The sequence below is a fragment of the Hippocampus zosterae genome, chromosome 6 (assembly GCF_025434085.1).
Source record: "Hippocampus zosterae strain Florida chromosome 6, ASM2543408v3, whole genome shotgun sequence".
NCBI lineage: Eukaryota > Metazoa > Chordata > Actinopteri > Syngnathiformes > Syngnathidae > Hippocampus > Hippocampus zosterae.
Genome location: NC_067456.1, coordinates 9135160 through 9148940, shown reverse-complemented (window position 1 = coordinate 9148940; position 13781 = coordinate 9135160). Strand labels below are relative to the sequence as shown.

Below are 13781 nucleotides of genomic sequence, written 5' to 3'. Positions count from 1 at the left end.
CCATGTTTCAGAAAAACAAAGTTATTTCAATCCCATTTCCGTCTGTCAAAACAAACCGATTTTGAGGATGCCGTTAAAATGTAGAACTAGATGTTATACGTGGGAATCGACATATGAGATATATAATCATGTGAATATTTACAAAATGACTGACACCATTTATTTGAATCTCAAATATTCTATTATTGTCGAATCCAATTCAGACTTACCTTTACGTTTGAAAAGCGTAGAACGGATGTTTTGTACAATCTTCATGACGCGCACATTGGCTGCATTGGATGGAGTGTCTCTTGAGTCTCAATAAGAGAAGATGCCGCAGCCTCTTTTTACAATAAAACTGACGTTGTCGTGAGGACAGCGAGATAGGAAAGCTTTCTAATTGAAGGTGAGTTGTAAACCGTTGCTATATTCGTGACAGGCCGACAGTCATCTTGCATGATATTTCATCCAGCTAGCTTAGATGCTAACATCTCTTTCATATTCAGAGACAGGCGATGCTAGTTGTTGTCATGTTTTGTTAGGGTGGTTGGTTGCCATATGTTACTTTTTGATATCTTAATAGCGTCGTGGCATGCGGAGGTGTAATTTAAACACGGCTGCAATATGGTGGGTAATAGATAGAATGACAACTATGGACACTTGTTTTTCTAAATGTGTGAAAAGTGATCAATAGTGTTGCGTCTGCTTCTTAGTCGAATTAACTCATTGCGAAGTTTAGATCCTATGTGGATGGCTTTGATCATTGCTATAGGCTATACTGTACGACTAAAATGCAGAGAATCCGATTGGACTGCAGTGCCAACCTGGCAGACTTGGGGCCAAATTCCATTTTGTGTGTCTGTTAGAATTACTGCCCAAAAATACCACAGTAAAAAACATGTCAGACTCTTGAGTGTGCCAAGGGGAAATTATCCAATGTAACTCTGTCAATATATATATTTTTGACAACAAGGGATTGTCGAGTATCAGATGTTACTTATTTGAGGTGTTACCAGACTTACTTCATGGTAAACGTGAAGGCAGCCCCAGATACCTAAGGCAAAATTGATTCGCAATATATAGTTTAACATTGATTTTTCTGTATGTTAACCTGCAGCGTTTAGGGTGACATAAATCGGGGGGTGATGTGCTACTTTGACTGAAGTCCACATCGACAGACAAAATGAAGAGGAGGCTGCTTCGTGGGCTGCTGTCAGAAATCTGCATCCGCTTGGCACTCTTCGTGGTTTTTCTGTATGTCCATTCCATCCTGTGTATCCCTTAGAATTCGTTATTTAAATATCGGGTTAATCTAGGGAAAGTCAACCCTAAAATGTTCATAACAATATGTTCTATGCAACTCTGTCTAAACACGGCGTTCTGATTAATATTGTGTGTTTAGAAAATAATTAACTTATAAATAAATAAACTTTTACTAAATAGTGCCCAAATACGTTGTAAAGTTTATTAATTGTAAAATTGTTAAACTGGTGATTAATTGGAAATATATTATTTTGTCACAAGCATATTTTCAGTTGTTGGTTATAGAAGAAAGGGACCGTTTCTGTTTGAGGCTCCACTAAAGCATAGATTATTGGCGTAAAAGTCACTTTTGTGCATAAAATGTATACAGTATCTTCACAAAAACCTTGTTTTCTGTGGGTTTTTTCTATTTTTTTTTTCTGGTTTCATAAATGTGTGATCTGGGTGAAACCAACCCATTTTCCACTGCTGATTACTAAAAAATGTAAAGCAATGCTTTGTTTTGTTGTTTTACCAGATTTGGGGCAACCTGGATCCTGGTAAAACAACAAGAAAGCATACTCTAGTCTGATAGAAAGCGTATGACACTCACCACTGGAATGTAAATTAGACGTAGGGCATATTCTGTATTGAACCAGTTGTGCTTCATTCCCTCAGCGTGACAGAGCAGCTTCCACCTTTCTACCGTGAGATCCAACCAGAAGAGATATGGTTGTATAAATTCCAACGAGTGGAGCAAGATCATGTCCCGACATCGCTCATGTTTGTAAGTAACGTGAAAGTTGTATATAGTTCCGTTATTAACCCGTTTTTAGTTTATACTGTGCCTCCTCTTTGCCGCACCAGAGCATCGCTGTCTTCACGCCACTAATTGTCATCCTGGTCTTCACCATCCTGATGAAGCCAGACCGAGGCGACGCCAAGGAAGCATCACTGGGTGAGAAACGTGACTGTTGTCAGAATACAGGAACATCTTGACTGATGAGTTGAATTTATTTCGTGACGAGGCTCCTAACTTAATTCAATCCTGGATACAAAATAGGGGTGAACAATTAATCAAATTCAGACATCACAGTGCAGTAGAAATAGTAGAAATGGGTCTTCCAGTTTCTTATTTGCTCATGTATCTGAGCCATGAGACTTGTAAGGCACTGCACTTGTTAAGCTGCTGTGTTTTTTCCATTCCCACTTTCTGTTATCCAGCCGTGACGTTGACCCTGGTGCTGAACGGTGTTTTTACCAACATCATCAAACTTGCCGTCGGCAGGTAAAAACGGTGCAAATGAGCTCACTGTTGGCAAAGTAGAAGTGAAATAACACTTTTTTTCTGCATCAGGCCAAGGCCAGACTTCTTCTATCGCTGTTTCCCAGACGGACAGATGAACCTGGAGCTACGCTGCAACGGTGATCCAGATGTGGTCATGGAGGGAAGAAAGAGTTTTCCCAGCGGCCATTCTTCATGTGAGACATAATAACATGCTGTTTATAGACTCTAGGGCTTAACAATCCAAATTCTAAATCGACTTTGTAATGTCAGGTTACCTTTGAGTCAAGATACCACTGTATTTTTGTGTGTGTGTGTGGGGGGGGGGGGGGCGTTATCCAGGTCAATGTGAAAGAGTGTATTTAATGTTTGTCCTTCACTATTCTCTTTCTAGTTGCTTTTGCAGGGCTGGGCTTCACAGCACTTTACATCGGCGGAAAGCTGCGATGCTTCAGTGCAGTTGGTCAAGGCAGGGCTTGGCGACTCTGTGCATTCCTCACCCCTTTAATTGTAGCGCTGACCATTGCCCTTTCCAGAACCTGCGACTACAAACACCACTGGCAAGGTCAGTCTGAGGCTCCATCTTCCTTACTATGAATGAAATAATATAGGAGTGTTGCGATGACTTAAAAAAAAAAGGCACAGGGTTTATAAATTAATTATGAATAGGTTTATTGTAACTGTTGCTCTATAGATGCTCACTGTTTGCCAAGCAGGACTTGCCTGGGACACCTCCATGGTCATTAGGTTGCAGAATAGCATCTCTCCAGCAACTACTTAACATTACACAACTGAAATCGTGACTCTCCAGTTCCAAAGTGCCATTTGTTACCGATGAGCCTCTGCTGCCCAATGTAATGATGTGTAGCAGTTAATGAAAGCCTCATAAAATCTTGACAAACGGCCAACTTTCCAAAACGGTTCTGTAAGGGAAACGACCAATTTGAGCAATCCCTTCAGAAGCTTGGTGAAAATAATTTCACGTGGTATGTCATTTAGGGGGCTGCATGGTATGGTGGTGATTAGCATGTCTGTCACTCATTCAGAAGATCTGAGTTTGAATTCCCATTGGAGCATCTTTTGTCATTTTTGTCTTTATGTGCCCTCTGACTGACTGACTGGTCCAGCTCCGTTGCGACCATCATGACCCATTGACCTTGTTGTCTTGCTTGTAGATGTGCTCGTGGGCTCTCTGCTAGGCCTGGCCTTCGCCTGGCTGTGCTACAGGCAGCACTACCCCGCGCTTCACGAGGACAACTGCCACCGCCCTCTGAGTCAGGGAGAGCTTGTCCCTGCCGCACAGCAACACAAGCTAGCCAACTCCAACTACATCCTACCCATGTAAAACAGCTGCCCCCACAGTTTATTTTTTGTTGTTGTTGTGGTGCTGTTGTAAAATCATGACTCCCATTATGGAAAGTGTATCTTGGGTAAGGCTGACACGTGAGGTGTTTTCTTTACGAAAAGGGCGCTTTGAATTGGAGAAAATAACAGCATTGTGAAAGCCTATCGAAATTATTTGACTTCGTAACAGAAGACATTTTTCATGCGTTTTCCCACTCATTGGTCATGCTTTCACACAGCAACGTGGCATCCCGCAATCCACATAATTCGATGTGTGACGTCAGTTAAGCCCTTTTCACACTGCACTTAACAGTCGCCGAATCCACTCTCTGTGCGGTGTGCGGTGAGGGGGCGAGCAACACGGAATACAGCGCTGCTGGGTGTTGTGGCAGAAGGACATCTGCTCTGTGCGGAACGTTGGGACACATGAGAGATGATCTGGGGCACAAGTTGAGGTCACTGCTCATTGATCAGTCTGAAATATACCTTGAAGCGGTCTTGGTGGAACTATACCTCACGAACAAGATTAAAGTCTTTAATTCGTGCCGGGCCATTAGGAAAGGATCTACCATTCTTTTGTTGTTGTTGTTGTTTATTCTGTTGCTTGTCTGCTCCTCCTCCTATTACTAAATAAGAGCGAGGCCATGTGGTCAACTTCTTGTCTAAACCAGCGTCAGCATTTCCAAATATGGGCACCTTAGCAACCGGGTTGCAGTCATCTTTCACTGCTGACGTGCAACCCTTTCACACTGAATTGAGTTCATTGTGAAAAGGGCTTTACAACTGCTTTCGATGCAACCGGGCAGGAGAAGTGACTGTCAGGTGTCAAACTTCGAGCACGCCACTTTCCTGCTATGTTCCGGTGCTAATCCTACCTCCAAACCGTTTAAACAGAACAGTGAGATCTAGAAAAGGTGATGCAAAGTCGTGCTATAATTAAGTTGACAAAAAATGGAATAATTTTATGTGAAAATGCCAGGTTCCAAAGAAGGTAAATTACATTTTAATTAGCATATTTAATGTTAAATTATAATCTTGTTACACCTGTGTGACAACACCGTTATTCCTGACATGGTCTGGAGATGAAAATGGCTGTTGTCTGTGGCCCATCCAGCAAAGGTTGAGCCACTCGCCTTCCATTCTTCAAATGGAGTCACACATTTTTTTTGTATAGTTGTCAAAAACTACAAACCCAATTCCAACTACATGGTCCAACTACGATTCTTGTCACTCTGGTGATAAAAAGAAGGGACGTCAATGAAACCTTGCCAGATGATGCTGCTCCTGTTGGTCGGGGTTTTAATCATGTTTATATCGCAGAGTGATGTGGTTTTTTGTTGTTGTTTTTTTGTTTATTTTTTGGGGCTCTATGATAAGTTGGTGGTGTTGACAAAAGTATCAGGCAAACCTCTTTTGTGTTTTTATGTGAAATCAGCCAAAGTCTTGCAGGGTATAAGCACTTTTGCTCGCCGCTCTGAATACAGCTCAACTCCGCTGTTCACAGAGTCTTTCAGACCAAACTTGGCCCGGATTTTGTGCCTTTTTATTTCCAACATTGTCCTGTTTGTGAAATGTATACAGCTTTTCATTCCATTTTTGTTCTCTAACTTCAGTTTTGTCTGGTTTTGACATAATCAAATGTGACATGATAGTTTTCTTACAGGGAAAAAAAAGAAGAAATTTAGATATTTATTTTATTTTATTTTTTATTCAGTACACAATTGGGATATCTTAATGGAAAATTACTTACCATTTATATCTGAATTACATAATTCCACTACAGCAGTTATGAGCAACTGTTCCAAATTTGGGACATGTAGGAGTTGGACTTGAATTTTCAATGTTTGTTTGCCCAAAATGTGATCATGTTAAAACCACGGGTCCTTTGACTAGTTTGTTAACAAAAATAGTAGTCATTGAAAATCCTGCATGTTTCTTCATGTATATTTATAAAAACAACACTTAACTCTTATTTTACGAGGAGGATGTTAAAATGTAAACATTGTTGTTTAGTTACCTGAAAGGTTGTTACCTTCTCTTAAATCAGATTGTTGCTGATCTCTCCTGATACTGTTTTGTCAAGTACAAGTGTTTAGTGTTATTTTTCTTGTCGGGCACATCTTTGTTTTGTTTGGACCATTGAGCAACCAATTAACTCTGATTATGCTGTTATTTCATTTGGTCAAATTAAATATTTCTACAGAAACTGTGCATTCTAGTTTTTCAGATTGTTTGTGTCATGAATAGCTGTGTAGTTATGATACCGGCAAAAGCAAGTTTGAAGGAAGAAATTGTAGTTATTCAACCTTTTAGTGACATTACTGTATATACAGTACTGCACTATGTACTGCTACTGTACATGAGTCTATGTTCATTTCATCCATTTTCACGCCCCTGGGAAGTTGACGTGAGAAAGGAGTAATTCGAGTTACGAGCATGGTCACGCAAGGAATTGAACTCCTAAATCAAGGAACCACTATCGTTCATTGGGCTGCGTCGTACACTCAAAACGTTCCTGTGGGTAAACGGTATACTTTTCTCCGTTTTCTCGTTTTGCGCAGTCCTCTCATCTTTGGGTTTTGGTGAGGGATGCGTCATGCTCCTGACGTACGACTCCTTCCCCTTTCCTGATTGGTTACGCGTGACGCAGGCTTTTGGCGCCATATTTACAAACAGTGTAGCGGCTGTCTGTAGTCTGTCTCTAGACACAAAATCTAAAAATTCTCCCTTCCTGTCGTTTTCGTGACATATGATCCACTTTGGCCCGTCGTTTTCGTGTCGAGGACTCTACGCCAGCGTCGTATATCGCCCTCCAATATGTTTGTCTCGGACATTCGGAAAGAATTTTATGAAGCTGTTGCCGACCAGGTAAGGTTGAGCGAACCATAACATTAGCTCCCTGCTTAGCTAACCATCCACTGCACATTGGTAACATTGTCGAACTCTCCTTCAGAGAGTTGCGCTCCTGGTGGCGCCAGATATCGATGCTCTTTGCGCCTGTAGGATCCTTCAGGTAAGTTAGCGGTCCTGTTAGCAAGCATACTATAGTTCATTGTTATGGAGAGTTTGGTTCCACTTTGGCAGAAATTTAATGACGATCGCGTTCACCTATATCAAAAGCTTTGGTTTAATCCAGAGGCGGGGCAACAACCGGCCATTTAATGTCTCTTAAGACATTTTTACGAATGTTTACACTTAAACTTATATACAGACACACGCGCTCGATTGTTCTGTGACAGTGGTTCTAAGACTGATCAAATGAGACAGTGGAACGAGTAAGATTGTACAAAGCAGTGACAAGCCTACTGGAAATCTAAAATGAAAGCCGCAACTTGGAACCTAGCGAAACGTAGCAAACTGTGATTTTTGTTCTGTGTACAGTACTCCACCAACAATTTTTAACTTGTGGTTTCACTATTATAAACAGCTTGTGGGCAACCACATCTACATGAAAACAAGTTCCAGTTTTCGTTTTGGGAGAGTGCAACCTCAATAATTTTCTCTCTTTTTTAGGAAATAAATGTACACGGTGTAAATTGTGGTATAAAAACACCAACACTGGCATTTCATGTTTTAGCTTCATCTAAACAAGGTCAGGAGAGGTGGTTTACATCCCACCTTTCTGCAGCCTACTTTTGGGTCTTGACCGACCAGTGGAGAATTATCATGTTAAATATTGGTATATATTTTTTTCTTCATCAGGCCTTGTTTCAGTGCGACCAGGTTCAGTATACTCTTATACCAGTGGCGGGGTGGCAGGACCTTGGCACTGCCTTCCTCGAACACAAAGACCAAGTATGAAGCTCCTCAGACAATAAAGGAGTCAATGACTTAAGATAATCTTGTATACAATAATTATCTATTTTTATTGCAGTTTAAATACTTTGTCCTCATCAACTGCGGCGCCAACGTTGACCTTCTTGAGTTGCTGCAGCCGGACGATGACTCCATCTTCTTCATTTGTGACACTCACCGGCCTGTAGATGTGGTTAATGTCTACAATGACACTCAGGTGATGGATAATGGCTTCATCGTGTTGTCCTTTTGATGAATCCCTTGTGTTTGAGAAAGAAGAACAAGTAACATGGAGCCAGGTTGTGTGAATAGGAAGGTTGCTCCAGCTCAGTGATGTTCTTCTCGGCCAGGAAGTGTCCAATGTTCAGGGTATTGTGAGAAGGAACGTTCTCACGATGAACAAGCAATGAATTGTCACAACTCTCGCCTCTTCTCACGCATTGAAGGAAGTGAATGTCTCAAAAGCTCTGTGTGGATGTGCTTGTTCATTGTCTGACAAGGGAAAACTCATAGTTTCAAATATATCTTGTGACACGAGTCCTGGAAATTTTCTGACACACCTTGTACCGGATGTCTGCCCTTTTAGCGCAGTCAGCTGGAATAGGCTCCACCTCACCTAATGTAAAAAAGCACGATAGATAATAGAAGAATGGAATTATCGATTCTTAACATTTGTTTGTTCTTTCTCTGAAGATAAAATTGTTGATAAAACAAGACGATGACTTGGGCGTGCCATCCTATGATGAAATATTTCGAGATGACGATGAGGATGAAGAGGGTGGAGACTCTGGAAATGAAAGCGACGAAGGCACAGAGCCTTCTGGCAAGCGAAGGAGATATGATGAAGTATGGCGTTTTATTTTTAAAAAAATATACATAGTCAAACAAACTGTTCAATGTGTTTTTTTTTTATGCAGGGGTCAGTCGAGAGGAGAATCGAGAGACAACGTGAGAAGAGGGAGTGGGAAGCACGAAGGTAAACCATCGATATGTAGTCACATTTGGACTGCGTTTGCTGCTTAAAGCAGGATATTAGCATTCATGCTTTGCTTTAATCATAGGAGGGAAATCCTGTTTGACTACGAGCAGTATGAATACCATGGAACATCTGTGAGTGAACAGAATTGGACGCAGCACCTATTCGAGCAAATGACACTTTTTTGAGAAAATAGAGAATAATCTTTCCTATTTTAGGCAGCCATGATGTTTTTCGAGCTTGCCTGGGTGTTGACTAAAGACACTAAAGATATGCTCTGGTAAGTTGTCAATAGTTTTTCTTTTACTCATAAACAATACTGTATCGACATTTAATGTGTGTGTTTTTTTTTTTACAGGTGGGCTATCATTGGGCTGACTGATCAGTGGGTTCACGATAAAGTCACACAGTGAGAAATGGTCCCCTTTCAATCAATTAAACAGCTGCTGTAGCGTCAGTTATTTTTATTTAATTCATATTCTTTTTATTTAGAAGTAAACTAATTGATTAGAGGGTGGCAGAAATATAAAGAATACGGGTGCGTCTCAGTGAATCTTATTATGGTGGAAAACTTATTTGAGCAGCTCAATTTGTTCATATTGATACTCGACGCTGGTTTATCAGGGCTGTGCTTGAACATTTTGTGTTCCGTCCGTTAGTATGAAGTACGTAATCGACATCGCCGCTATGCAGCGGCACGTCTCCCGACACAACCATCGAAACGAGGATGAGGAAAACTCTCTTTCCATTGACTGCATGAGGATCTCCTTTGAGTATGAGTATCCTGTCATCTGAGGGCATCTGCCAAGTTTTATATTTCGCTCCACATCATCACAAAAGATCTGTCAGCTTTTTTTTGTATTCATTTTGGGGGTGTTGTGCGGCCGTGCAGAGAAAGAGGTTCGATCAGTCGTATTCAAATCATTTCCCGCCTTAACCTTCTGCTTCAGCCTTCGTCTGACCCTTTACCAGCACTGGTCTCTGTATGAGAGCATCAGTAATTCATGTTACACCTGTTGCCACTTCAAGCTGTGGACGCTAAACGGCCAGAAGAAACTACAGGAGTTCCTGGCTGACATGGGGTAAGAGTACATCGGGGAATGCAGATAAGCTTGCAAAGTGAATATTGGTGTCTTGAGGTTGGTCTTTTGTACCAGGCTACCTCTGAAGCAAGTGCGGCAAAAGTTCACCTCCATGGACATGTCCATCAAAGAGAACCTGCGGGAAGTCATTGAGGAGTCTTCTAATAAATACGGGTGTGGATTTGGTGAAGATTAAACCCTTTTTTTTTGTTTTCACTGACTCATTGAGGGATTCACTCACAAGTTTCCGCTTTGACAGAATGAAAGACATCCGAATACAGACATTCGGTGTCCACTTTGGCTTCAAGAACCGTTTCCTGGCCAGCGACATGGTGCACGCTACCGCCGCTCTACTTGAGAGCACAGAGAAAGACGAGAATGAGACGGACAACTTCATCAAGGCCCTGGACTCTCTTTCAAGGTGTGACCCTGGAATGTGTTTATAGCGGCTCCTCCGTTTTCAAAGGAGCTCATGCCAATGGTGGCGACATAACCCAAATGCGTTCGTCGTCGTAACGCGCTGTCGTCTATCACTAACACCGTAGTCAAGTCACGTTTTGGGTTGAAAAATAATTAAGGTATATCAGAGACATTCAATGGGCCGGAGAGTGAGTGATTCCTTTCCAAAAAAAGCATTTAAATAATATACTATCAGGTCATACAGACAGTTGTAACACAGTTGTATGACAATATATGTAATTATTTTTAACCACGGCAAACTCGACGTTAAAGTTGACTGTCCCACCCCTGGCACTTTGCGCTCTTTTTCAGGAGCAACCTGGAACGTCTCCACTCAGGCATGGACCTGGCTAAAAAGAAGCTGATCGCAATCCAGCAGACCGTTGCCAGCTGCATTTGCACCAACCTCATCTTGTCCCAGGGGCCGTTCCTTTACTGCTACCTCATGGAGGTGCACATGCCCCACCATCATCCGTGTGATTATTTGCTGGCCGCACATGTTGCTCAGTTGAATAATCGTGCTTCTCGCACAGGGCACCCCCGATGTCAAGCTCTTTTCAAAGCCCATGGCCTTGATTCTGCTCTCCAAGTACCTCCTAAGAGCATTTATCCAATCAGTGAGTAGCTCATTGTTATCAAAGACAACTCAACAACTTCCTCATGGTGTATTTGTTTGCCAGACAAGGAATAAGCGGTGCAGGCTGCTTCCTCTCATCATGGCTGCCCCCAAAGATGTCGAGAAAGGCACCGTCCTTGTCGTGGGAATTCCACCCGAGTCTGAAACATCTGACAAAAAGAAGTACGTGACCAGAGGTGGCTAGTAATGGGCCACATTTAACTGGTTACAAGCAAGGAAGCAACTTTTTGTTCAATTGTACCAGTAGTTTTATTACAACATACTTTTTACTCTTGGGTATTTTTGTTGGGAAGAAACACTACTTGTGGAAAGAAAGAAAGTTACTTTAAATTTAAAATATTGTCTTTTGACTGAATTTGCCTTAATTTGTTATTTTATAAAGATTACTTCATTGTTGTAGTTAAAGTGCTGTCGTCGGGCAATGTAAACTTTTTAATCGAGTTCCAAAGTAGCAAGACTCTTTAAGTGCAATTCACAGTTACCAGTGGGGGCTTGACTTCCATTACAAATGTCACTCACTCTGTTCTTAGTTTCTTCGGCAGAGCATTTGAGAAAGCTGCAGAGAGCACCAGCTCCAGAACTCTACATGACCACTTTGACACATCCAGTAAGTGAATTAATCATTTCCTGCAGCGTCTCGAAGGGATTGTGTTTTGGTTGAAAAGACAGGGGGCAAAGTCCTTCTCCTCTGTGTGACCACATGGGGGCAGCATTGCCTTCATTTCAAGTCGAAAACGCAGCTGAGTAAATGGCAGCAAACAGGTGTGAAGTATTTCAAACGTTTTTGTTTTTACTTCAAAGCTTAATATAATCATAACCGTAATGTTTCTGTATTTTTACAAACGTATTCTAATTTTAGGGCAAATTTCTACCATGTAAACGTGCGGATTAACGAGTGGCTTCTAGAAATGTACAAACCAAGATGATCATTTCTCAATTTTGTTCTTCTGAAGTTATAGAACTGAAGACAGAAGACCGCAGCAAGTTCCTGGATGCGCTCATAACACTTCTGTCCTGAGTGAGGCACGTCTAATCGAAATGAATGCGAATGTGACTGAGTTACAGTACGTGAGTGATGTTCCCCTCTGAGAGCATCACTAGTTGTGAGTATGATATCCACGTTTTCTTTTAGTTCTTGTTTTTAATCAATTTCAGTATATATTGTACAGTGGTTTGTAAATGTGTTCGTGTTTTACAATTCTGTTGTTTTATTCATGTTTGTGTCTCAGACTTTTACGAAATGTAACAATTTGCCCATATTAATAAACTACAAGGTCTTAAGTAACAAAGTGACATTTAAATATTTCAGGTAGGTTATTTTGGCTATGTGCATTCCTTTCAAACACGATCCCATGATCATCCGTCTTGACAAGTGTACCGAATCGATGTTTTTAAAAAAATCATTAACAGTTAAATGCTTTAATGCATCTTCATCTTTTTCCTTGATCTCAAAGAAAAAGCTAGTGAAATGGAATGAACATTGTCTAAGCGCAGCCGAAGGTGAGCATGCATCTTTGGTGTACACTCGAGCGCAAATTCAGGTCAGGTGTCCTGGTGGTGATTTGCTGTCGGCCCACGGCACCACTTGAAAGACGCACGGGCGGGGAGGGGCGGGAGCTCCAGCTGCAAAACTGGTATCATGCCCGTCCATATGGTTGAGACAGAGAAAGATCTGTATGGTGCTCATCACCATACAGATGTAGACACTCGATCCTGCATTTACAAAAATCATAATGTTCCCATAGGATGGTTTGACACTGTCTGAAATATATTACCCCACTCTTTTTTTTTTCATTTTTGTCGTTTGGAAATCGAGACATCACGCTCTTTAAAAAAAAACATTTTACCTCATGTAGCTAAATAAAATCACACAGGAATGGTGCATAGTTTACCACAACTGCAAGTTTTTGTGAATATAAATGTATGGCGTTCCAACAAGATTTTGGGGTAAAATACGTCTCATAAGTCAAAGAAGATTTCATGGATCACAATTTCATGAAACTTTAGTTCACTCAGTTGCAAAAGGGGTGATTCTTTTAGTGTGGCCTATGTACCGATAGGCGAACCTGCGTGGTCTTACTAGAGTGGCACACAAATGAATCGCTGAATTGAATTACATTTAAAAATACAATGTAAAATATTACAATGGGTGAAAACACCTAATCAAGCCATGCCAATAAAAGTAAGGAAAGTGTTGATTAAAATAAATGTACCATTTAGTTGTATATCACTTTTAAGTACAATAATCCAGTACATTGTAATTGAACCATTGCGGTGCACTTTTTCTATATTTTTTAAATATATTTAAGCGCAGTGTTGATGTTCAAACTGCAACATGTTTGGCTTACAATAATATTGAAAATACTTTTTAGGTCTCGACAAACTTGCTTCCTGTTGCCTCCCTTAAGGAGTTGTCAGGCATTTTCAAATGATAAGTAGTTTGTTTTTGGGGGTGGGGGGGTGTTACCATCCTAACCTCATCTTCTTTCATGAGAGGTGTGGAATATTAACATTGTCTGAATGTAAATCACATATTGTAGACTTTAAGGTTTTATGATGCAAGTGTACTTAAATTTATGGCCAGGGGGCGGGGGCCAGGGGGTCTCGCATCTCAGTCACCGGTCAGCTATTCCATGACCGTTTACATGTGGAATGATTCTGTTTACACAAGCTCCCTGTAGTGATGTTATCCAGTATAAAACATTTTACTGTTTATCTCCACCAACATAATTATGTTGAATTCCACATGAATGGATCATTAGTGCCTCCCTTAATGTCTTGTATCTATTTTTGGTTCTTCCCATTCAGGACGTTTTAGTGTACACCGTTCAGCCCTAAAATGAGGTTTATCAGGAACATCCTATCGTACTTTGGAGACTGTCTCCCAGTTAAAACAACCATGTGAAGTGAGTCATTTTCCAAAATGGCAACAAAATGAAAGCGAATAATTTTATCAATAATGAGAAACAATCGACAACATTG

The 13781-nt window shown here is 41.0% G+C and overlaps 2 protein-coding genes across 2 annotated transcripts; both read left to right on the top strand.

The window, feature by feature from the left end:
• Positions 1-226: 226 nt before the first annotated feature.
• plpp5 (phospholipid phosphatase 5) lies at positions 227-4343 on the top strand. The gene is made up of 8 exons (XM_052067278.1): positions 227-385; positions 1097-1233; positions 1900-2008; positions 2089-2179; positions 2446-2509; positions 2579-2703; positions 2901-3071; positions 3682-4343. The coding sequence occupies exons 2-8, from the start codon at positions 1163-1165 to the stop codon at positions 3849-3851; spliced, it is 801 nt and encodes a 266-aa protein (XP_051923238.1). The 5' UTR covers positions 227-385; positions 1097-1162; the 3' UTR covers positions 3852-4343.
• Positions 4344-6462: 2119 nt separating this feature from the next.
• On the top strand, positions 6463-12088 carry cdc45 (CDC45 cell division cycle 45 homolog (S. cerevisiae)). Its single transcript, XM_052067216.1, has 18 exons — positions 6463-6718; positions 6804-6863; positions 7553-7645; positions 7725-7862; positions 8339-8491; positions 8563-8621; positions 8707-8755; positions 8840-8901; positions 8980-9030; positions 9281-9400; positions 9572-9703; positions 9779-9877; positions 9963-10124; positions 10475-10613; positions 10696-10779; positions 10843-10961; positions 11330-11406; positions 11753-12088. Exons 1-18 carry the CDS (start codon positions 6668-6670, stop codon positions 11815-11817), a joined length of 1713 nt encoding a protein of 570 aa, XP_051923176.1. The 5' UTR covers positions 6463-6667; the 3' UTR covers positions 11818-12088.
• The last annotated feature ends 1693 nt before the right edge of the window (positions 12089-13781 follow it).